Source organism: Syngnathoides biaculeatus, chromosome 7 (assembly GCF_019802595.1).
Source record: "Syngnathoides biaculeatus isolate LvHL_M chromosome 7, ASM1980259v1, whole genome shotgun sequence".
Classification (NCBI taxonomy): domain Eukaryota; kingdom Metazoa; phylum Chordata; class Actinopteri; order Syngnathiformes; family Syngnathidae; genus Syngnathoides; species Syngnathoides biaculeatus.
Window position 1 is genome coordinate 9,723,553 of NC_084646.1, and position 25,491 is coordinate 9,749,043.

At 44.1% G+C, this 25,491-nt stretch overlaps 1 protein-coding gene across 2 annotated transcripts in view; it reads right to left on the reverse strand.

The window, feature by feature from the left end:
* Positions 1-11,510: 11,510 nt before the first annotated feature.
* Positions 11,511-25,491, reverse strand: part of tgfbr3 (transforming growth factor, beta receptor III) — a 72,723-nt gene continuing 58,742 nt past the window's right edge. For both annotated transcript variants that reach the window (XM_061825019.1, XM_061825020.1), the window contains 6 exons: positions 24,682-24,840; positions 22,581-22,844; positions 21,007-21,121; positions 17,174-17,218; positions 16,976-17,086; positions 11,511-13,965 (listed from right to left, as the gene is read on the reverse strand). In XM_061825019.1, coding sequence (XP_061681003.1) covers positions 13,805-13,965; positions 16,976-17,086; positions 17,174-17,218; positions 21,007-21,121; positions 22,581-22,844; positions 24,682-24,840 — 855 coding nt within the window. In that variant the 3' untranslated portion in view covers positions 11,511-13,804. The remainder of the gene's footprint in view (positions 13,966-16,975; positions 17,087-17,173; positions 17,219-21,006; positions 21,122-22,580; positions 22,845-24,681; positions 24,841-25,491) is intronic.

The following is a 25,491-nucleotide window of genomic DNA, read 5'->3' on the forward strand; positions in this document are numbered from 1 at the left end:
TTTGCAACCAGTTTTATGGCATTAAATAAGCCCACAAAAAAAAAAAAAAAAACAACCCAATGCAACCATTTTTGCTTTTTTTCTGCTTAAAATGACGTTTTTTTTTTTTTTTTTTTTTAAACAGACCGGTGAAATTGAGCTGTTCCAAATACTTTTAGAGTATAGTGGTGCATTTGTGAGCCAGACGTCCACTGACAGGTCGTCACGGTCCGCATGCGAAGGCACGAAAGCCGAGGTAGGTCTGGGGGTGTGGGGAGAGGGGCTCCACCGTGGAGCTCCGGCGGAGGTCGGCCGGATGACAGCGCGGACCACGCGGATGACTGCGGGCCGAACCGGGGCGATGCCTTCACGTGCCGCTTTACAATGTGGGAAAACTTACAAATAAATATTTCATGGAATTCACTGTACTGTATGTTTCCATGTTGCGTGTTTTTTAAAAATCCAAAGCTCAGGCACGACTGACGTTTGCACTGTTAGCAAATGAGTTATGGCCAACATGTTTCTGCGGACATTTTCTTGTATTTCGCAGTGGTTAAGGTCGCAAAAATGTTTCTTTTCTATGGGCTTGTGTTCATAAATCGTTAGTCAGTCATGCTGAGCACTGAATACCCAAACGTTTATCTATGAATAAAGATGCGATTTTTTTTGTTATTATTATTTTTTTGTAATCACCGACAACCACGAGTGGGTTAAACTTCGCCTGTCTCTGACCTCACATTACCTGTCTTAATAGTTTTAAAATACTTTACTGTACTCTATTCATACAAGCAAATTGTCACAGAGGTGGAACATATAAAGTAGAAATATCACATAAAATGATCAATACAATATCCTTTCGAATATATATTAAATGTTTGTGTGTGTATATATATTTAATGAAATGCTGGTTATTTAAACAACTTCTCAAATAAAATCAAGTATTATTACTCGTGACACGTGCTCTTTTTTTATTTTCATAGTAATCCATAACATCTTTCTTGGAAAAATAATGATGAGGCGATTTAGTCACTACTGACCACAAAACTCCTTTGTGATTTTAAATTCATTTAGCATATTTGCGTAAAAAGTTATAAACCTGCACACAAAAGTTCCAGGAAGCATCCACATACGCAAATTTGGAGATAGATGTTTGCAGGAAATATTTTATTGACAATTTAGAGAAATTATAAAAAAACGGAAATGATCACAATTGCCGACTCATGAAGTACTTAGAGGGGTGTGAATATATTGTATAATTGTACTCTTTAAAAGGTATGACTTTTGTCTGTGTTGAAGTAATATTTATTCACCTTAGAGCCCCTTTATTGTGTTTAATCCAAAATCGCAGTTCAAAAGTCATGAAGTCCACAAGATGGCGCCATTTGTCAAAGTAGAACGCGGTTACCTGTAGTGCAACGTGTGATTTTTGTCCCATATCCATTTTCAAAGTCGCTTATCCTTCATATTCTAGAATTGGAGGACAATTTAGGCACCATTGTTTTTTTTTTTTTTTTAGTTAGTTATTTTTTAAGAATACAATGAAATAAAACATACTTTGATGAATCCAGCTAACTAATAAACAGTGCACATTTTATTAGATTTTTTTTTTTCATTTGTCATAGCAAATATTTTGTTTGGTACAAGCCTGTTGCAGAAACCACGGCAACTAAAAATACATTCAAAAACATTTCTGAAAAATTACAGCGAAATAATTACCGTTCCAGAAATAGCAAATCAATGCCAGGGTTTTTGTTCAAGAGTTCATGCTAGCCTTGTTAGCCACTTTGCTAACTGGTAAAGTACAAACTTCGCTGCTTAATGAAAAAAAAAAAAACCTTGATATGAAGCTGATAATAGGAGTTAGCCCTGTAGCAGACTGAATGGCTGAAAATATTGGAAAAAAATATGAAGAATAAAGAAAATACTCACCTTTTATTTATAAATTGTCAGCGCAATTAGCTTGATGATGCTCATTCTGTGGCGTCGTTTGGCTCACATTTTCTCTCTTCCTCTAAAAGTCAAACAATTTCAGTAACAGCATTTATGTTTAAAACACATCCTCGGCGCGTGACTGCAAGTATTTAAAATAATATATAGGAACAATTAAAAGGTTTGACGACAAAATCATGTGAAAAAAACGGACAGTTTAAACATATTTTAAGTGTTGTGAGTTTGATTTCTTCCCACTCCTTTTCGAATATGTTTAATTGAACTTTATTTTTTGCTGACGAATAAACAAAAAAAAAAAAAAAAACTCAAGTAGATTTATTAAAGGCCTTGGAACAAAATATTTTTTCATCCATCTGCAGTTTTGGCGTATTAGTGCGTTTTAGCGGGGTCCTTGTGGCGAAAGTCGTCGTAAAAAAAAAAAAAAAAAGTCCATATGTAAAATCGAGTCGTACACTTGTTGGGCAACGACAGCCACGTGCGGTTAGTTAATGAGACACTTCTACAAGGCTTGCATCGGAAGAGTGCGGTGGTGAGGTTGGGGGGAGGTGGGGGGGTCCACAGCTGGATCGCACATTAGCTCGCGGACCCAAACAAAATGGATTCAAACGCGGTCTGTCTTGTGTCAGCCGCTCTGGAAAGTATCGTGGTCGCCGCACGCTCTGCTCTCCGTTCTCTTGTTTACAACAACAACAACAACCATTTTTCTTAGCCGCTTATCCTCACAAGGGTTAGTTAAAGAGCGCTGGAGCCAATCCCAGCTGTCAACGGGCAGGGCACACCCTGAACTGGTCGCCAGCCAATCGCAGGGCACATGGAGTCAAACAGCCGGACTCAAAATCACACCCAGCGGCAATTTAGAGTGTCCGATTAATGTCGCATGTTTTTGGGATGTGGGAGGAAACCGGAATGCCCACCCGGGGAAAACCCGGAAAACATGCAAACTCCACACAGGCGGGTCCGGGATCGAACCCGGGTCCTCACGACTGTGAGGCCAACGCTTTTTCAACTGATCCACCGTGCCGCCCTTGTTATTATTATTTTAGCTCATCAAAAGTTAAAAAAAAAAAGTCAAAATTCCTCGTCGCCATTTCTGTGGGAATGCTAAATCGCAAAAGATGAATTTTGTATATTAGATTGATGGCCAACGCTAAAATGGCAAACATGACATTTTTTTGGTCTCATTTTGGCCATTTTGAAGGGTCTTGCAAACCAGGTACTCGGACAGATTTCGTCCGGTGTCTGCCGCATCTAGATTTTGTGACGTAGACACAAAATAATGAAAAAAAAAATTGAGTTTTACATGGATGGATTTTAGTTGCATTTTGTTTACTAAAACAAACCTGTCCTTGCATTTGTCCCAAACATCAGTGAAAGTTGGAGGAATTGGGATGTGGTCGCCGTGGTGACGGTGGGGAGCGGCTCAGCGGTGCCCCCCTGAGGAGGCGGCGGGGTGAGGACAAGGTGAATGGGAAAAAAAAAAAGCGGACCTCCGATGTTTTTCTCTTTCGGCCGCGAGTGGAAAAACCATCTCACGGTTGTCGTCCTTGACGACGGGAAGCCAGCGGGGCCGCTCGTGCTCGCCGGGCTCGTTTTTCGGGGGTCGTTCCCGTGCCAGACGCGAACGAGCGGCGTCCTTGTCGGCGTGATGAGCAAAGCAGAGTTTTCCGGAAGCTTCCATTCGCGTAGATAACATCCAGAGCAGAGAGCAGACCCGAGCGCTAGCACGTGTTTATGTTGACTGTCGTACGTGACAAGCGGCTAGCAAAACAGCAACGTTATTTTTTTATTGTGTCCAAAAAGAGCTGCAGTGCGCACTCCAGGCCAGTAGGTGGTGATGTCACTTTGTAATGTAACATGAACAAGTCTTTGTCTTAATGGCTCTTCACCATTGAAATATACTTTGTTAGCATATTTATGACTTTGGTGGGCAGGCTTTCAGTACTGCAGTATATATGAGTGAGTATCAAAATCTGGTATGAGCCACACTCGCGCCCTCTAATGGTACAAAAGTGAAGTACAGTTCACTTACTACAAGTTCATTACATTTGCATGTAAAAGTCTGTTTTTAAACATGTATTTGGGTTAATTTTTTTATTGACGTTTTATGTCCACTACATTTGAATTGAATCATTTTTAGGGTTTATTTTTGTCCCCCAAAATTCTCAAGTTTTTGGTTATAGAATTTTTGACTTTATTCCTGTTAAGCGTGTTTAATTTGGTTAAATTTTTTTGGTCATAATGCCTTCATTTCTCGTAGTATTCTCTTTTTATTCCTGGATATTTTGTTCTTACTTAAACTTCATTCTTGTAAACCTTATTCTTCCTTGTAATATGTTCATATAATATTTTAATTTTTATGTAATAATATGACCATGTAATTAGAAGTTTTTCCACATAAAATTTGGATTTAGGAAAGCACAATTTCTATTGTAAAGGTAGCCTGCAAGTTAAAGAATATAAATTCTAACCTGTTGTTTTTATATTTATCTCAAAATGTATCTTTTTTTTTTGTACTATACTGCAGATGAGCATAGATTTGAACTGTTATATATATATATATATATAGTACCTCAACACAACAGTTTTGTATCCACATTAGCTTCTGTTCAATTTGTTTTTTTGGGGGGGTACTATACACGAGTACAGCATAGATTAGCATAATCCTTAGCTGCTATTCGAATTGTTTTTATACTGTAGTGTACTTTAGCCAAAATATTATCGTCTATTCTAGAGCAGTTTTTATTTTAACCATACAATCTAGTTTTGTCATAACCCTTCGCTGCTATTTCAGCACTTTTTGTACGGTACAGGCAAGTTGAACAGAACCGCTGGCTGTTATTTCAGTTGTGTTTTCGTACTATACACCAGAGCATAAGTGCTAGCTTCGATTCCAGTTTTTTAGTTTTTTTTTTTTTAAAGCATAGTAAAAATGTGAACTGCTTTTCCAGTCATGTTTTTTTTTTTTTTTTTTTTTGGGTACCATAGAATAAACATTAGTTGGTATTCCAGTTTTTGCTTTGTTTTATTTTAACTAGTATATATTAGCATAAATGTCTGCTTTTATTCTAGTTTTTGTTTTAGGTCATACAGTATGTAACGTAGCTAAGGATAAATGTTACCTGCAATTGCAGTCGTATTTATTATTATTTTTTTTGGGTACCATGCATAGAGCGTAGCTTAGCATAAGCGTTAGCTGCCATTCCAGTTGTTTTTTTTGTTTTTTTTTTCCTGTATCGCTAACCTTTCAGCGCGTCCTCGGGCGATAAATCTCACGTGTTTTTTGCGGATGACGACGTTGCCCGATCAGCTGCGTGCATTTTTTTTTTTTTTCCTCGTTTCTGGGATGGCGAGCCGACATCTGGATACATTTAGGGTTTAGCGAGCTTGGCTTCTCGAATTTGGTTTGGTTCGCTGGGGCTGCCGGCGTGGAAAAACAAACGCTAATGAAGGTTTGGCTCGACTCCCGCGAATCTCGCTGGCTTGCCTCTCCATTTTTTTTTTTTTTAAATTTAATTTCATTTTGTGTGTGTGTGTGTGTGTGTGTGCGTGAGTGCGCTTCAGTGGAAAAGATGAACGCGCAACAAGCGGCCATTTTGCGGGATTTTTGGCCGTATTTGCAAACCCCCGTGTCGTAATTAGCATTTCGATACATAAAATGTTTCCTTAAGACAGCACCGTCGTGACTTCCGCGCACTCTCGTTGAGCAATGTCAAGGGGACAAATGATTAGGGACAGGAACTTTTCGGGGAAGCCGCAGCAGAAATTGTTTCAATTTTTTTGTTGTTGTTGTTGTTCCTTTAAAAGCGCAAGAGCCAGAAATGTGTAATTGATTTTTAAAACAGAGAGCACGACACAATATCTGGATATTATGCTGTATCGATACTGTATCATTATAGAAAGTGATGTTTGAAACAGGTGGTACGGCGGTGCAGCTGGAAAGCCTTGGCCTCACAGTTCTGGAGGATTCGATCCCGGACCCGGTTGTGCGGAGTTTGCATGTTCTCCCCGTGCCTGCGTGGGTTTTCTCCGGGTCGGCACTCCAATTTCGCCCACATCCCGAAAACATTAATCGGACACTCTAAATTGCCCGTAGGTGTGATTGTGAGTGTGGCTGTTTGTCTCGATGTGCCCTGAAATTGGCTGGCGACCAATTTAGGGTGTACGCCGCCTCCTGCTTGTTGACAGCTGGGACAGGCTCCAGCACTCCCTGTGATCCTCGTGAGGATAAGCGGCTGAGAAAATGAATGGATGGATGTTTGAAACATTGTGATTTCGATTGGTTTAGTGATGCGTTTCAAAAACGATATTTTGTGATGTTATCGATACTGTATCATTGGAGTTAAAGGATTACTGATACGTCACGACATAATTATTTTATGACAGTTTACTCAACCAATATTGAATCATTAGCAAAGGCCATTTTACGGTATTTTATGACGGTGTATCAATATGATAGAGATGAATGCGAGCAAGAATGACCCTGAAACGGGTCAGCAGGATTCAGGATCTTCCCAAATGTGTTATTACCAAGTCCCAAATGTGTTATTACCAAGTCCAGCATCTCCAAGGAGGAGACGTCATCGACTTGACGGAGCCTGCAAAGCGGGGGGTGGTGCCCCCCCCCCCCCCGCAACCTCTCCTGTAGCGAGCGCCCCTTTTTCAAGCCCCACCAGCTCTACACGCTCTGCGGCCGATTATGAGCTCACCACAGAGATACAAAGACGTCATTTCAACAGCTCATTGTTCTCAACCACACTCTGGGGCCCCCGCCTGCTCCCTGACCCCCCCACCCGGGTCAAGACCTCACCGGAATCATCTATGCTCACTAAAACTTTGCTAATGTTGTATTTAAATGTGCGAGTACAAATCTGTACATTTGGTCAGAATTTGCAACTCTGGCTCAAGACTTCAATAAAGTTACTTTACTGGGGTAATTTTTTTTTTGTTTGAATGAAAGAAAACTTTCAAGATTTTTGATAGGCAATTGGAATTAGAAAGAACCAACGAGAAGAATTTCTTCCTACCCGCTTTTTTTCGTATTACCGTCATTTCGGGCCTATAAGCCGCGACTTCTGTCACACGCTTTCAACCCTGTTTTATGCGGCGATGCGGCTAATTTGTGCGTTCTTTCTAACGGCCGCAAGGGGGCACTCGAGCGGAAAAGTTAAGAGTGAGACCGGTGGAATATGTGTGCCGAGGAAGTGACTTTTACCGGTGCGGCCCTGTTAGCGCTGCGCTAGCTTGTTACTGCCTTGTCTCAGTGATTTTTACAAGTATGTTTTTATTTTTAAGCGGCTCTGTTAGTGCGGCACTATCGTTAGCTCGGCGGCGCTAGCGTTAAACTCTCTGTGTACACAAGGGGGCACTCGAGCGGAAAAGTTAAGAGTGAGACAGGTGGAATATATGTGCCGAGGAAGTGACTTTTACCGGTCCGGACCTGTTAGCGCTGCGCTAGCGTGTTACTGCCGTGTCTCAGTGATTTTTACCGGTATGTTTTTAAGTATGTTTTAAGCAGCTCTGTTAGTGCGGCGCTATCGTTAGCTCGGCGGCGCTAGCGTTCAACTCTCTGTGTACACAAGGGGGCACTCGAGCGGAAAAGTTAAGAGTGAGACCGGTGGAATATGTGTGCCGAGGAAGTGACTTTTACCGGTGCGGCCCTGTTAGCGCTGCGCTAGCTTGTTACTGCCTTGTCTCAGTGAATTTTACCGGTATGTTTTTATTTTTAAGCGGCTCTGTTAGTGCGGCGCTATCGTTAGCTCGGCGGCGCTAGCGTTAAACTCTCCGTGTACACAAGGGGGCACTCGAGCGGAAAAGTTAAGAGTGAGACCGGTGGAATATATGTGCCGAGGAAGTGACTTTTACCGGTCCGGACCTGTTAGCGCTGCGCTAGCGTGTTACTGCCGTGTCTCAGTGATTTTTACCGGTATGTTTTTAAGTATGTTTTAAGCAGCTCTGTTAGTGCGGCGCTATCGTTAGCTCGTCGGCGCTAGCGTTCAACTCTCTGTGTACCGTCTTTTCCTTGTAAATATCTCGTGTTTCGATGTGGGCACTTGCGGCTTTTACACGGCCGCGGCGTATGTATGTACCAAATGGTAATTCCCTTACAAATGTACCGGGTGCGCCCCGTATGCCGGGAATTACGGTAGTTTGTCGGCGTTGGCCGACGACTTCGATTTGTCTGTTTTGAGTTGAAGGTGGAACGCCACATGGTCCGAATAAGGTTTTCACTTGCATTCTGTAAATAAGCCACAAAAGAGCCCAAAGCCACATTTTCTTCCAATTAAAACCTCACCCAATGACACGCAGGTTGGTGGGCGGGCGTCGGGGGGCTGATTACATACGCCAGAAAGCCGGACTGACCGCAGTTAATAAAAAAGGCCGCACGTCACCGAGTTGATCTCTGGCTTTGTGACGGATGACGCCGGCCAGGCTGCGCGACATCATTTGTTTACGTACAGTACTTAGCGACGAACATGTGGACACAATTGGACGCATTACACGCGTTGTACTGTAGTGACGTGTTTAAAAAAAAACAAAAAAATAGTGAACCGCAACTCGTCGCACAAGTTCGGGGCCAAACCTCCGTTTGAATTGTGAAAATCGGAGAGTAATCGACGCCAAAACGCTTTGACATCACTTCAAATTCACAACAGAGCCCTTTCATCTGAATCAATATCTATAAATGAAAATCAATCAATCAAATTGGAAGTGTGACAGCAGTTTGACGACTGATGTGAAATCAGTCACAATACAAAACGTTCTGACCGGGCGCTTTTCCGCATTTTGCGATGGTGAACGAATACTGTAGCGCTACTGATACAATATTTTTCATATCGATACTGATGCATTGCAATATTGTTCTTTAAAATTGGTGTAACAAGTTTACCGCAGTGATTTTTAAAGGGACACGACATTCATACAACTCGCAAGTCGCACAACCAAATCATGTCACTGGTCGGAAGTGTCGGTCTAGCAAAGCGTCGTTCAATGCTAAGTCGGTTGGAGACGACGCGAAAACACGTCTTGTCGCACGACGCCCAGAGTTTTGTCCGATACCGTTAAACATATAGAAGGTGACAATAAACGAAGGTACGTGGAAAAATGAGACCCATTTTTAATGCCCAAGTCGATGTTTTCGCCGATTAGAACTTGGACTGTTAACCCGCTTCCGCCTGTCTTGGACAACTGGATCTAACACATGGATCTGGTGAGTAAGTCGTCGAGATTTACAAGGAAGAGTTTGGAAGCCTATACCTCCGTAAACCTATCTGAGACAGATGGTTTATTTATTTATTTTTTAATATGCATTGTTCTCAAATGAGTCAATTTGGCATTATAAATACTTCTTGGTAATTTGAGATTGAGAATAATAATTTCCACCTGAAATGACGTGATCGCTACACAGTGGTGTGTATTTGGTCGGGCACCATCCATCACATTTAATTGCCGGAATCCATCGATTTTTTTCAGCTAGTATTCAATGCAAATACCAATATTTAAATAAATGACCCCTGGTTTTACATAAACTTGCATTCGTTAACCATGACTGCAAAAAAAGTTTTAGAACAGGGAGTCGTCTCCTTTGTACACGGATGCGTATTGGGGCCACACGTTCAAACCCCTCTGTGACAGACGTTTTTTTTTTTTTTTTTTTTTTTTAAAATACGCATTGTTCTCAAATGAGTCAATTTGGCATTATAAATACTTCTTGGTAATTTGAGATTGAGAATAATAATTTCCACCTGAAATGACGTGATCGCTACACAGTGGTGTGTATTTGGTCGGGCACCATCCATCACATTTAATTGCCGGAATCCATCGATTTTTTTCAGCTAGTATTCAATGCAAATACCAATATTTAAATAAATGACCCCTGGTTTTACATAAACTTGCATTCGTTAACTATGACTGCAAAAAAATTTTTAGAACAGGGAGTCGTCTCCTTTGTACACGGATGCGTATTGGGGCCACATGTTCAAACCTCTCTGTGACAGACGTTTTTTTTTTTTTTTTTTTTTAATACGCATTGTTCTCAAATGAGTCAATTTGGCATTATAAATACTTCTTGGTAATTTGAGATTGAGAATAATAATTTCCACCTGAAATGACGTGATCGCTACACAGTGGTGTGTATTTGGTCGGGCACCATCCATCACATTTAATTGCCGGAATCCATCGATTTTTTTCAGCTAGTATTCAATGCAAATACCAATATTTAAATAAATGACCCCTGGTTTTACATAAACTTGCATTCGTTAACCATGACTGCAAAAAAATTTTCAGAACAGGGAGTCGTCTCCTTTGTACACGGATGCGTATTGGGGCCACACGTTCAAACCTCTCTGTGACAGACGTTTTTTTTTTTTTTTTTTTTAATACGCATTGTTCTCAAATGAGTCAATTTGGCATTATAAATACTTCTTGGTAATTTGAGATTGAGAATAATAATTTCCACCTGAAATGACGTGATCGCTACACAGTGGTGTGTATTTGGTCGGGCACCATCCATCACATTTAATTGCCGGAATCCATCGATTTTTTTCAGCTAGTATTCAATGCAAATACCAATATTTAAATAAATGACCCCTGGTTTTACATAAACTTGCATTCGTTAACCATGACTGCAAAAAAATTTTTAGAACAGGGAGTCGTCTCCTTTGTACACGGATGCGTATTGGGGCCACACGTTCAAACCTCTCTGTGACAGACGTTTTTTTTTTTTTTTTTTTTTAATACGCATTGTTCTCAAATGAGTCAATTTGGCATTATAAATACTTCTTGGTAATTTGAGATTGAGAATAATAATTCCACCTGAAATGACGTGATCGCTACACAGTGGTGTGTATTTGGTCGGCACCATCCATCACATTTAATTGCCGGAATCCATCGATTTTTTTCAGCTAGTATTCAATGCAAATACCAATATTTAAATAAATGACCCCTGGTTTTACATAAACTTGCATTCGTTAACCATGACTGCAAAAAAATTTTTAGAACAGGGAGTCGTCTCCTTTGTACACGGATGCGTATTGGGGCCACACGTTCAAACCCCTCTGTGACAGACGTTTTTTTTTTTAAAATACGCATTGTTCTCAAATGAGTCAATTTGCCATAATAAATACTTCTTGGTACTTTGAGATTGAGAAGAATAATTCCTACCTGAAGTGAAGTGATCGCTACACGGTCGTGTGTATTTTGGTCGGGCACCATCCATCACGTTGAATTGGCGAAATCCACCGATCTTTTCTGGTCTTTTCAGCCGCTAGTCCATAGAATGACCTCTTTGAAGAACTGCCTCGTCTATTGTGACAACCAACGGCACAACAGGTCTCGGGAATTGTGAAAAATCTGCTCTCGCGCTGCCGAGCAGCTTTGTTTTACCGGCAATATGGCGCCGTGAAAACGGTGACGTCACGTGCACGATCTCCATACCTAAAGAAGTTAGCGTTTACTCAAAATTGGCAATAATGTTATTGCGTCACTTTGAGCAAGGCATCAACCAAGCGCCTCTTTGGTGCCCCCCTCCTTCTCGAAAGATCGAGGGGGCACCGGTGCCCTTCGCCTTCCAGATACATTGAAGTCAATTCCACAAAACATTGATTTTGGTACATTTATTTTCACCGTCGTAACAGTTTTGTACACCGAATATAGAAAAGTGAAAAAACAAAAGATTAAACGGTTTTATACAATTTACATCCTGGTTAGACTGAACGAAGATTAGAACGTAAAACGACGACAAATAAATCCCTCATAAAAACGTGATGATTGGCAATTCACAGTACTTTAACATACCACCCCAAAATTCCTCTGGCTAAATCTATTCCAAAATATAATTTTATACACAAATATATATCTGTACTCTTTTTCCCTCTTTATACATGTTTACATTTGTAAAGTAAAAAAAAAAAAAAAATCTTGCTGCAAACATTCATAAAACTGTGAGGTGGCTGGCGCTGATTTCTTTGAAAAAAAATAAAAAAAATCACGTTCAGATTTGTTAGAAAAAAAAAGTGCGACAAATGTGCTAATTTTACTGGTACAATTAAAAGCATAGGCAAAAATAAATTTGGTTAATAACCTAAAATGCTGACATTTTTTGTTTGTACGGCAAAAAAAACAACATTAGGAAGAGTTCCAATATTATCGGCTCACTAATTAAAGTTTGACGACGTCGGCGGTATTTTTTTAGGTTTAGCTTAGCTTAGCTTAGCATCGCCAAACTGGAGTAACGGAATTTGTACGGGCAAATTTTGCAAATTACGACGAAGGGCCTTCATCCTGGAACCGCGTTGCCAACAAATGAGCGTCACATTCAAATTTTCCCCCCCAAAAAAATACAATATTTACACGCGTGTTCAGTACATAATGTGTATACAGTATATATATATATATATATATATATATATATATATAGATATATATAGATAGAAAGTCACTTGACATTCTCAACTTATTATTTTTTTTTTCTTAAATTGTTTTTTTTTTTTTTTTTAACCCCCAGAGCAAGTTTTGAAGATCGGCACCGCCCTGGAACGTTAGCTTAGCATTGGAGAAACGGCATGACTGAGGCTGCCCGCTGACATCACGGGAAATCGCGTACATTTCACTTGAACATAGATATTTGCGTTTAACGGGGGAATGCTAATCATGCTAATGACCCGACTTTGAGTGGTATCAACCTTTTTGGCCCGTTTTCGAGGCGTGACATTTGATGTCTTTTTAGAGTGGGGAAGCTAAACATGCTAACGATCTCGCTGAATGGGATCAACCTTTTTGTCTTATTTTTAAGATTTTTTTTACGGAAACGAATAATACGATAAAATTTTAGCCTCATTTTCTTTCATTCCGAGAAGAAGACCAGAAGATCTGTACCACTCTTTGGGTAGGGAACTGTTTGTTCGCCGATCTTAGGCATCTTTGAGGAAAAAAAAAAATATGCTGCAAATTGTAATAATTGCCTCTGAATGGTATCAACTTTTTGTCTCGATTTCATACAAAAAAAATAAAATAAATGTAGCTAGCTTAGCTTTTATGCTTCTATATGAAAGGCAGATGGCAACGGCGCAAAATGAAGGGGTTTTAAAAATGTTACTTTGTCATCAGTATGTCTTCACATTTCACATTTTTTTTGGTATTTTCAAACTTCAGCTTACATTCAAAACCAATCGCGATCTTTACATACCACGTTGAAAACCATTTTTTTTTAAGGCCAGCAGTGGTTCTTTTGTTCTTATCAGGTATCACGATACTTGACTGGATCGGCTCGCGGAAAAACAAATCCACAAATGTTCCCGTTCATGCTACGTGCGGGCTAGCTTTGGAATTTAGCGAATTGGATACCCGTTTCCGATCGGGCTCGCTTGGATACATTCTCCAGTAAAGTACACGTTTGTTTGGAGAACTTCATTTATCTTGTCGAACCCACAAAATGGTGGACTTCCTGTTCAATTCTGTTGGACAGTTTTTTGTTTTTGGGGTCCACCCAATTTCACATCCATGCTGGTATGGGGAGCATTTTTTTTTTTTGTAAGCGAGCACTCGTGGCCTCTTTTTTTTACACCCACAATCGTTCGAAGATACCGTGTGATTTGGGTGAAATCTCGAGTGTGAGATTGTCAAAGTCCGAGTCCGAGAACGCACCCTGAAACGTCTGACTTGGCTGAATTTCGTGGCGTCGGTGGCAAACTATCCCCGGTCTTCTCCTTCGTCTTTTTGGACATATAGCGTGAACGTGGCGCTTCCTCCGTCTTGAGGATGTGCGTCCGCGTTCCCGGGTGTGGGAGCGCCCCGAGCTTTTTTTTTTTTTTTTTTTTTTTTTTTTTGTCTTTGGGACCCGGGCAGGGCGGGCGGCCGCCGCCCGGGCGGGTTCCCTCGGCTACGCCGTGCTGCTGCTGGAGCAGGGCGTGCTCTGCGTGCTGCCGACGCTGTGGCCGGCGCTGCTGTTTTCCGAGGCAGGCGGACCCTTATTCACCTCTTTTGTCATCCCGCCCGGCGCCGCCGCCGCCGCCGACCCCGCAGCAGCACCAGCAGTCCCTCCTGGAAGCAGCAACGGAAGCACAAGATTGACTGATGCGCATTTGATTTTTCTACACGCAGTAGGAAAACTTAAAAAAAAAAATTCCACAATTATTATTATTATTTTTTTAACAACCAATAAACCACAGGTGTCAAACGCGAGGCCCGGGGGCCAGATCTGGCCCGCCGCATGATGTTATGTGGCCCGCGGAGGCAAATCATGAGTATCGTGTTTTTTTCTAATTAAAATCTGTACCAAAATTTCAAAATGTTATATCATAAATGATAACATTTCAAGCACTTTTGTCTTTACCAAACTCATTACCCTTGATTTCTGATTCCAACACTAGTTCATAAATTTCACGCGTAAATATGATGAGGCGGTTAAAGATTTTTATCGTTCCACAGCAGATAACGGCCCCCTGAGGGAAATCGCAAGTACAATGTTGCTCGCGACAAAAATCAGTTTGACGCCCCTGCAATAAACCGTGAGCATTATTATTTTTGTAATTGATACAAATCTCGAATAGTTCAACATCCGCCTCACGGTTCTGAAGAACAGGGTTCAAATCCCGGCCCCGCCTGTACGGAGTATGTGTGATGCGATCGGCTGGCGACCAGTTGACCGCGTACCACTGCTCTCGCCCCGGGATAGGCTCCAGCACGCCCGCGACCCCAGTGAGGATAAGCGGTGTAGAACCCAATGAGTCTCGGCTCTGCTTTGTCTTCCCCAAAAGTGGAGTCATTTTTGTGGGGAGAAAAGTTTTCGACGGGCGTTTGTCGTGAGCTGAACTCGGATTTTCCATATCCGTTTTTCATATCTCGAGATCGCAATTGCAGGTGTTCCTCGTCCTTCCGCGGCTGGCGAGCGTCAAGCGGCGTCCGTCGGCGCCGCTATTCGCGATAAACGTTTTCATGACGGCACCTTGCGTGTTTGCACTGCCGGCCAGACAAAGTCCAACAAAACTTGAGGGAAAAAAAAAAAAAAAAAAAGATTTGTCAAGGACTTAACGAGCAAAGCGTCAAACATTGAGCGGATTGAAGGTTGAAGACCTTTTATGGTGTCCAGCTGTGACGGCTGAAAAAAATAAAAGAGAGCGAAAAGGCGTTTGTGTCGGGGGGGGGGGGGGGGACACTCGCTTGCTCAGTTTTGGTGCTTGAATGCTTAAAAAGACACGAGGATATTTTTAGACGGGATCAATATTCCCTTGTACGGTCATTTCACACAAGATGGATGTAAAACGTTTTCGACTTGCACCTGTGCCTCGTCCACGATCACCGTCCCTAATTTATTGCCCCGGCCTGGACGCTAGCTTTCGTTTATTTATCGTTTTAAAGTTGTCCTGTTCAAGAGACGTGTAGAAAATAAAATATGAGAACAGAAAAGCATATTATAACGATGATAATGTTAAGTAGAAGTTCGATTTGATCGATATTGTTTGGACTGGTAAGGACACGTGCGACAGAGATGGACGGAACCTGCAACAAGTAGGACAGGACGGGACAGGACAGAACAGAGCTGGGAAATGCAACACCAGCTAGAAAATTAGGAAGGGGGAGGAAAAATGGATGAAACAGAAGATAGGAGAGGACAACAGCCGTGAGCAAGCCGGTCTCTGTGAGGTAAAAACCGCAAAGAGTAGTAAATAGGAGAGGACGACACAGGACAGGACAAGTCGAAGTCAATATAACAGCGATTTGATAGCACTCGAGTTCCCATCGCCGCCTGCGACCCTGATGAGTCGATTTGATCGACATTATTTGGACTGGGAAGGCCGCGTGCGACACAGACGGAACTTGCAACAAATGGGACAGGACGGGACAGGACAGAACGGAGTGGTGAGCTGGGAAATGCAACACCAGCTTAATAATTAGGAAAGGAGAGGAAAAATTGATGAAACAAAAGATAGGAGAGGACAACAGCCGTGAGCAAGTCGGTCTCTGTGAGGTAAAAACCGCAAAGAGTAGTAAATAGGAGAGGACGACACAGGACAGGACAAGTCGAAGTCAACATAACAGCGATTTGATAGCACTCGAGTTCCCATCGCCGCCTGCGACCCTGATGAGTCGATTTGATCGACATTTGGACTGGGAAGGACACGTGCGACAGAGACGGACGGAACCTGCAACAAGTAGGACAGGACGGGACAGGACAGAACAGAGCTGGGAAATGCAACACCAGCTAGAAAATTAGGAAGGGGGAGGAAAAATGGATGAAACAGAAGATAGGAGAGGACAACAGCCGTGAGCAAGCCGGTCTCTGTGAGGTAAAAACCGCAATGAGTAGTAAATAGGAGAGGACGACACAGGACAGGACAAGTCCAAGACAACATAACAGCGATTTGATAGCACTCGAGTTCCCATCACCGCCTGCGACCCTGATGAGTCGATTTGATCGACATTATTTGGACTGGGAAGGCCGCGTGCGACACAGACGGAACTTGCAACAAATGGGACAGGACGGGACAGGACAGAACAGAGCTGGGAAATGCAACACCAGCTAGAAAATTAGGAAGGGGGAGGAAAAATGGATGAAACAGAAGATAGGAGAGGACAACAGCCGTGAGCAAGCCGGTCTCTGTGAGGTAAAAACCGCAATGAGTAGTAAATAGGAGAGGACGACACAGGACAGGACAAGTCCAAGACAACATAACAGTGATTTGATAGCACTCGAGTTCCCATCGCCGCCTGCAACCCTGATGAGAGCCAGCGTGAAAAAAAAACAAAAAACGCCACAAGGCTACCAAAGATGACCTCTGACTTCCAGGTCAAGGGTCTCAAGGGGTGACGCAGGAAGAGGATGATTTTAGCATGCAGCGGACAGATTGTGAGTTTTTTCCTGCGAGCGCCCACGCAATCTGTCCACGCGGAGAATATCCCTGACAACATTCAAAGACAGGAAAGACGAGCGCGCCCTCGGGAAGTCGGGCAGTCGCGCTCCGCGTTATTGTGCGCCGCAGGATGTTTGGCCGCATTTCTGCCGATCCCGACATCCCTCGCGCGCTCCGCTGTTTTCCTTAAAAGCGCTCACCTGTGTGCGAGTAGATGAACCAAAGCGCTCCCGTCAGCAGCGCGCCCATGGCGAAGGCGGCGAAGGCGATCCCCACCACCGTCGGCGTGTCCAGCAGGGGCGTCGCGGGGTCTGAAAACAAAAATTATCAATAACTTTGGCCGATAACACCTTTTACGTCGAAAACGAGTAGCTCGACTTTTCCCGATTAGAACGTACTGTTGTTTTCGGTGGGGTCGTCCGGGCCCGGTTGCGACGATGTATCTGCAAACATTAGATCCAAAAAAAAAAGTTTAAAAAGATGTACAATATATATTTTTCAAAAAGACAATAGATGCAATATATTTCTCTATTTAAAAAATCTCTGTCTGAACGTGCAACGATGAGCTGAGTTGATCTGGAACACGAGCGCAACTGCCGCGCGCTTTTTCTCTTTGGAATGCGCCGGCGGGGTCTCGAGCGACGGACCTCGCCGGGTCGGCTGCGACGCCGTCTGGCGTGGCGCCAAGGTTCGGGGATGGTGTGGGGGGGGGCGGTATGGGGAGCACAATGGCGTCTATTCTTAGGCGATGTATTTTTTCATCAGGCCGGAGAGATGGCGGGTCATCGGCGGAGGACGCGATCGCTCGCATCAACTGTGTTAGCGGTAGCGCGAAAACTTCCTATGCAAGCCGCATAAATTTGCACGTTCCGGTGTTCGGGGGGGGGCGGGTGGGGGGTGTGCATCCAGCTGGTTTTGAAACAAACAAACGAACAAACAAACTTTTTTTTTTTTTTGTTTTGTTTTATTTTTTATTTACGTTTCGTTTTAAAGGTTGCCGACATACTCCCTCAATGCACAACGGCAAAAAGTACCGTAATTCCCGGCCTACGGAGCGCACCTGGTTATAAGCCTCACTGAGTACATTTGTAAAGGAAATACCATTTGGTACATACATATCCCGCAGTTGTGTAAAAGCTGCAAGTGCCCGCATTGAAATCCACATTCAAACATTTACAAAGAAAGACGGCTAAAGCTGCGCTAACGCCGGCGCCGCACTATAACTAGCGCCGCTAACACTAACAGGGCCGGTTAAAATGAAAAGTTACCGGTAAATATCACCGAGACACGCCAGTAACACAGCAGTAACACACTAGCACAGCGCTAACAGGGCCGGTAAAAGTCACTTCATATATTCACATATATTCCACCGGTCTCATTCTTAGGGTGACCGGTGGAATATATGTGCCGAGGAAGTTACTTTTACCGGCCCTGTTAGGGCTGTGCTCGTGTGTTACTGGCGCGTATCAGTGATATTTACCGGTTAGGTACATTTTAACTGGCCTTGTTAGCATTAGCATTAGCGCGGCACTAGCGTTAGTGCCAACGCTAGTGTTAAAACTCTTTCTCTGTTCCGTCTATCTTTGTAAATATCTCGTGTTTCGATGTGGGCACTTGCGGCTTTTACGCAGCTGCGGCGTGTGTACGTACGCCAAACGGTATTTCATTTACAAATGTACCGGGTGAGGCTTGTAACCAGGTGCGCTGTGCAGGCCGGGAATTACGGTAATGTTGCGTGTTTTTGGGATGTGGGAGGAAACCGGAGTGCCCACCCGGAGGAAAGCCACGCAGGCACGGGGAGAACGCGCAAAGTTCACACAGGCGGGGCCAGGATCGAACCCGGGTCCTCAGAAACCGTGAGGCCAACGCTTTACAAGCTGATCCGACTGTGCCGCCCAACTAACCGATCACTCAACATATTCATATTTATTATATTTATAATTTTGAGGGATGGATTTGCATCCTTAAACTGCACATGTTGGCATGTTTGGTATAAATTTGGAATACAAAAGTTGAAACAGCAATCGCGATGACTATTTTAGATATCAAAAAAAAAAAAAAAAAAAAGCGCACTAAGTACCATTCAGCTCACTCATAAATGTTATACTTTACGTAAATTTCAAAATTTAACCGTGGCTCAGCAATGCGTCCGTCTGCAACAAACGTCCGTGTGAAACATTGTTTGTGGCGGCGCAAACATGATTCCGGGCGGAACCTTTTTAATGTACTTCTTTTTTTTTTTTTTGGTTCCCGGTGGAGCTCCGAGGCAGATTTTGCGTCAACTTATTTTTTGAAGTTGCGTTATTCATTATTAAAAGTCTTATTAAAAGTAGCTCGATGTCGCGAATACAATAAAGCAAAGAAGCGTAAAGAAAACAAAAGTGGACTCTCGGGGGGGGGGGGGGGGGGGGTTGCTTCTGACATCATCACGTGGAGGACTCCAAAAGGTGACGGCCGTTACCTCGCCCCCCGCCTCCGCAGATTCCCCGCTGAGGATGAGTGGCTAAATAAGGAGCGATCTTGGGCCCCCCAGTTGGAGCCGTTAAAGTGAAAACAACTGACGCTCGGTGCTCCAGCGTGTCGTCGTTTTCCAGCTTTCCCTCATCGCCAGCTCGCGGCCAAAAGTGCGCCTCAGCACACGAGCGCCGGCGTCGATGTAAACAGACGGATGACGACCGCTAATGACGAGCAGATGTGAAGTTCACCCGGGTCGGAATTCGGAATTCTGAATTCGTATTATCATTTTACTGGCTTTCACAGAAAATCAGATACAATATACAGTGAAGATTCTTTCGGCTTGTCCCTTTGGGGGTCGCCACAGCGCGTCACCTCAGATGTATTTGTTTGGCACAATTTGGACTCCAGATGGCCTTCCTGGCGCAACCCTTTCTCAGGGACTGGAGGCCCCAGTGGGATACGAACCCGCAACCCCTGGTTTACCAAACCGACGCTCGAACCACTGAGCTACGGGGCCTCAGATATAATATACAGTACCTGTATTTTAATGATTTATTGTAATTTCTGCCCTATACACCCTGCGGCTTATGCGGCGATCCGGCTAATTTGTGCATTTTTTTCTAAGGCGGCACTCGAGCGGAAAAGGTAAGAGTGAGACCAGTGGAATATATGTGCCGAGGAAGTGACTTTTACCAGCATGGTTTATTTTTTTTAACCGGCCCTGTTAGCGCCGCGCTAGCGCTAGCGTGTCGCAGCGATTTAGGTATGCTTTTTTTTTTTTTTTTTTTAAACCGGCTCTGTTTGTGCTGTGCTAGCATGTTACTACTGTGTAGCTGCCGTTGTTTTTTTTTTTTTTTTAACCAGTATGTTTTTTTCCATTTTTCATTCATTTTCCTTTTCATTTGAAACAGTTGCTTTGCATTGATTTTTTTCTTTTGTTCCATTAACCCTACCTCTAGTTGCAAGTTACATTTTTTACTTTCTGTGCAAATAAAAAACAATTTGTCTGTGTACCCCCCCCCCCCATTATTACTTGTTTAAAGTTATTCTGCACATTTGTTAATAAAAAAAGGTTTACAAGGCTGGGGGCCGAGTCGCTACAGATTCAGCAATGCGCTCCTAGCCTAGCTTACTCTACGACTAAAGCATACATTTCAAGCAAAAAATAAATATATTTCTTAAATGATTTAACAATATAAAGTATTTAAACTATACATGTATTCCTACTATGCAGTTTATTATCAGGAAAAGAAAAAAAAAAAAAACACTTTTAAAAAACTTTTTAGGCTTGGAACACATTATTTAATTCTCCATTCATTGTAAAGTGAAAATGCGCTTCGGTTATGGAACGTTTCGGTTTTCAACCGGCCTTCTGGAACAGATTGTGTTCAAGAACCAACGCACCACTGTAGTAGCAGGATGTAAAGTGAAACTAGCATGCTAATTTAGAATAACAAAGTAGAGTAGAGTAGAGTAGAATGCAGTAGTGTCAAGTAAAGCAAAGTAGAATAAAGTTAAAAAATGTAAAGGAGCGAAAATCCAAGTAAAGTCGTGTAAAATACAGCGGAAGAAAAGTAGCACAGTAAAAAAAAAAAAAAAGTACTGTTCATTTCTTGATGTACCTAAAAATTTTTAGGTACATTTTATTCAGACATCCCTTTTGAACTTCTCATTACAAGTACTACTTGTTACTACTTCCTCTGTTTCCCCACAATACTGCCAAACGTACGTCGTAAGTTCACAAAGGTCACGCGGCGCGAGCGCCCCGACCTACCTGCCGTGTCTCCGCCCAGCACGATCAGCGCTTTGCTGCTGGACCCGGCGCTCATCATCATGTCGACGATGTCGTCGATCCGCAGGGAGTCGCACGACGAGCCGGCGTCCACGCACTGAGCACACGGGCGAAAAAACACAAAAGGCGCGGCGTCAACGGCGAGAAGCTGAAAATCAAACGAGACCTTCCGGTGTAAGCTGCCGCGAGACGCGACGCAAAGAAAGCCGCGCGACGTATAAAAAAAAAAAAAACGGTTGCCGGGTGTGGGGGTGTTCAACTTCACACCCGCTTTTCCGGTGCCTCGTTTTTGTTACTTCCGAAGCCCCCAAATTCGTAGGCCGACTCCCTCATACCGCGCCGGTGCCTTTCACCCACGTGAGATCTCCAGGAAGTCGAAACTTAGTCGGCAAATTTGACCGACGCCCCAATTTCATGTTCTTGCCTTTTGTCCAGACCAATGACGTAGAACAAAAACTAGACCCCTTTCGCGTGGTAATCCGGCTTCAACTTCCGGTCAGGGCAAAACATTATTTTGGGCACTGTTTCACGTGAAAGCTGACATCCTTTTTACAATTGTACATTGTGAAACATAATATTACAATATGTTAGGTTTATCTTTTTTAGCGTGAATATGGCTCATTTTTGTCGCGCTGTTAGCGGTCAAAACCGTGCAGGCGGTCGCAAAGAAGTAACTTTTCACCGGTAAGTGTGTTTCAGTTTGACCTTCATATTTAATTCTTATAATTATAAATGTGGAAAACATATCATTACAATTTTAAGAAGGTCTGTACCTCAGATTACATATTTATGTGTCAATGTAAAGCTTAAACCTTCCTGGGCTTTCAACCCTGCAGTTTATGCGGTTTTGTGGCGCTAGCGTTAGCATTCGCGCGGCGCTACCGCACCTGGTTATAAGCCTCGGTACACAGTGTTTAACGCTAGTGTCGTGTTCACGCTAACGTTAGCGCCGCACTAGCTTTAAACTCTTTTTGTGTACCGAGGCTTATAACCAGGTGCGCTCCGTCGGCCGGGAATTACGGCATATTCATGTCTCTAGGGATCGAAAACATCCAAAAAATATAGATTAATCCCATCGTTTTCCATAACAATGTGTGTATTTTTTTACCATGCTTTTGCCCTGACCGGAAGTCAGAGCCTGTTGACCGTGGCGGAACCGACGTTGGACGCAGTGTGCGCAGTCCAGTCTGATGAAAATTCTACGTCATTGGTCCAGACCAGCGATGCAAGACAGCGCTGAAAATTGGCAGCTTGAAGAGGTTTTGTTGACATTGCTTTGGATGTTGCTCTCCAAAATTTTCCATTTCACACGTTGACTAAAACCACGTGGCAGCGTGTAAGGGGCTTCTGGGAGGTTCGGTAACCTTAATAAGAATTTTAGGAGGTAAATGGCAACAATTATGATTCCAATTATGTTTTTGTTTGGGTCGTAATGTTTTACTGAAACGAGGGTCAACCCATCTCCATAAAAACGGCACAGTCCGCCTGTGAGAACTTCTCGCCGCAAAAGTGTCCAATACAACATTTCTGCCACCAGGGGGAGTCAGGGCGCATACCGGTGCCAGGCCAGGCCCGGTGTAGGCGCACGGCGCCATCTTGCAGTGCAGGAAGAGGCGCGACGCGTTAAAGCGGGAGTTGAAGGTGAAGCTGAAGCTCTTCTTTCCCGTCCGGCCGTCGTCGCGGAAGCGCAGCGAGTCGTCGGTGGGGCAGATCGTCTCGATGAGCGGGTAGGACGACTCCACGTTGGGGTCGGCGTCGGGCGAGACGAAACACGACAGGATGTTGAAGCCCGCGTCGGCGTCGGCCGACGTCGAGGTGATCTGAAAGGGGACGGAACGACCGACATTTGTTCTCGAGGCGCGACAAGGTGCCGTCTTCCTCGCTCTCGCGGGCGCAAAAACCAGAAAACGCATTTTTTGGGGGCTCCACTCGAGAGAATTCCCGAGGTCAAAATTTGAACGTCCAATTGAAATTTCAAGGACAGCGCAGGGTCAAATAACGTCAAACACGTGCCACTAATTTTGCACTTGGTGCGCTCATAGAAGGTTGCTCAGCTGGTTAGTTTTGAACGTTACGCTCAAATTAAAGGCCACGCTTACCAAGATCATTCCCGAACAAAGTTTTGGATACACGTGCGTAAACCTGCTCCGTCCTATTAACATCATTTCAAGTCCCACTGACGGCTTTGAAAAGGGGGTCATTATAAATAAAACCAGCAACCAAAAAGGTCCCCTAAACCGTCCAGTACACACCGAGATAAGAGCGACGGAGCTCATTATTTCAACGCTCCGACGGACCAGCGAAGGCCCCGCTGACCCGAAGGGAGTTCTGAGCGAGCGACTTTTCCCGGACGCTTTCGGTGCGAGTCCACCTTGCGTCCTGGGCCGGGCTCTCAGCGCGGTGCCACTTCTGACGGGAAAGAAGCTGGCGGCGGACACACAGAACTCCTCTGTTAGCGGCCGCCGCCGACGTCATGAAGCGGCGCTTCAAACGGCCGCCGCGCGCCGCCTCCCCTGACCTCCGCCGGGTAAATATTTGCGGGGACACCAGGAAGTGAACCGGCGAGCAGTGTTGGAAAGTAACAAAGAACAAATATTTTGTTTCTGTAGTTACTTGAGTACTTTTTTCCCCCCACTCCATTCACTCATCAACAGGAATCCAACCGTTTAGTGCCACTTACGTATATAATCGTCACGTTTGTATTTCAACGGATGAAGAGGGTCTCGGCTAGCGTGTCTGCCAAATTCAGTTTTGTAAATTGATGCGGAGTACCGCAGGCAAAAAATGCCCGCTGGGACTCCTCCTTCAGCTTGACGGAATCCCTGACTGTTGGTGTCCACCAACGTGTTCTGGGGTTGCCGCCACGAGGGCACCAACCGCCTTACGACCTCCAAATCAGAGACCGTGGTCCTCAGTCGGAAAAGGGTGGCGTGCCCCCTCCGGGTCGGGGATGAGATCCTGCCCCAAGTGGAGCAGTTCAAGTATCTTGGGGTCTCGTTCACGAGTGAGGGAAGAATGGAGCGGGACCTCGACAGACGGATCGGTGCAGCGTCTGCAGTGATGCGGTCCGTTGTGGTGAAGAGGTAGCAAAGTCGAAAGCAGAAGCTCTCAATTTACCAGTCGAGCTACGTTCCTACCCTCACCTATGGGCACGAGCTGTGGGTCGTGACCGAAGGAACAAGATCCTGGACACAAGCGACCGAGTTTCCTCCGCAGGCTTTCCGGGCTCAGCCTTAGAGAACGGTTGAGAAGCTCGGTCATCCGGGAGGCGCTCAGTGTCGAGCCATTGCTCCCCCGCATTGAGAGGACCCAGAGGAGGTGGCTGGGGCATCTGATCCGGATGCCTCCCTGGTGAGGTGTTTCGGGCACGTCACATCGGAAAGAGACCCCGGGGGATGACCCAGGGCACGCCGGAGAGACGTAGCCTGAGTCCGAGGTTCTTGAAAGATTACGCAAATGCTTTCATACAGGCTGTAAAGTGTACTGTGCTGCACAATACTAAAAATTAAATGGGTTGGGATCTTGGGCTCTGAGATTTTGGGGAAGGCATAAAATATAAAACCGGGACGTCAGTAACATGGCGGAATGAACCAGGTCCGACGGGGGACGTCGAGAGACGCCGAGTTGACCGCGGTGAGAAACAAGACGAGAACAAACCTCCACGAAAACCAGCTGGTTCTGAGAGACGGTGTTGAAGGCCTGGCGGGACGGCCGGTCGGAGGGCGGCGCGTGGTACAGGTCCACGCTGAACGTCATGTCCACATGCCGAGACCGAGCCGGGCTTTTCTTGCTTTCCTGTCGGTACGTGCAGTTGAACTGGGAGGAGGAGAAATCACGAGACGAGATAAACATCGGATCAGATTCTGCTGATCCAGTCCAGTGCCGGTCTTTAAGTTCAAGTCGGTACATTTCTGCCAGTAGGGGGCACACGGATCTCACAAACCTTTGCTGTCATGCATCCGTCGGCAGACAATTACGAAATCTGTGAGGCTTGGTAATTTTGTGTCCGCGAAGTGCCATCGTTTTTTGTGTATAATGCGTACCCGAGTATCATACACCCCCGCCCCAAAGTGGACCTCAAAATTCTGGAAAACCCTTCCATCTATGTATAATGCACGATTTTGCTTCAACTCACATGATTAAAACAGGAAGTATGATTGGTATTTTGTTTGTTCTTTCAAACATCATTATGAAGGTAAGCCCTTTATTTGAACGCAACACTTTCTTTTTTTATTTGCTATTATTTTGAAATTCACAAACCCAACTTTTATTTCGTAAAAAAGAAAAAACAAAAAACAAAACCAAACAGTTGTGCTCATATGTTTGTCAGAATTTGTGAATGTTTGGTACAAATTTGGTACAATTCTTTCAAGAAAACAAGAAGGACCAGGTGAAACACATTTAAAAAAAAAAAAATAGGATTCAAACTAAACTGTCGATAATTTCAGAAAAGCAAAACACAACCAT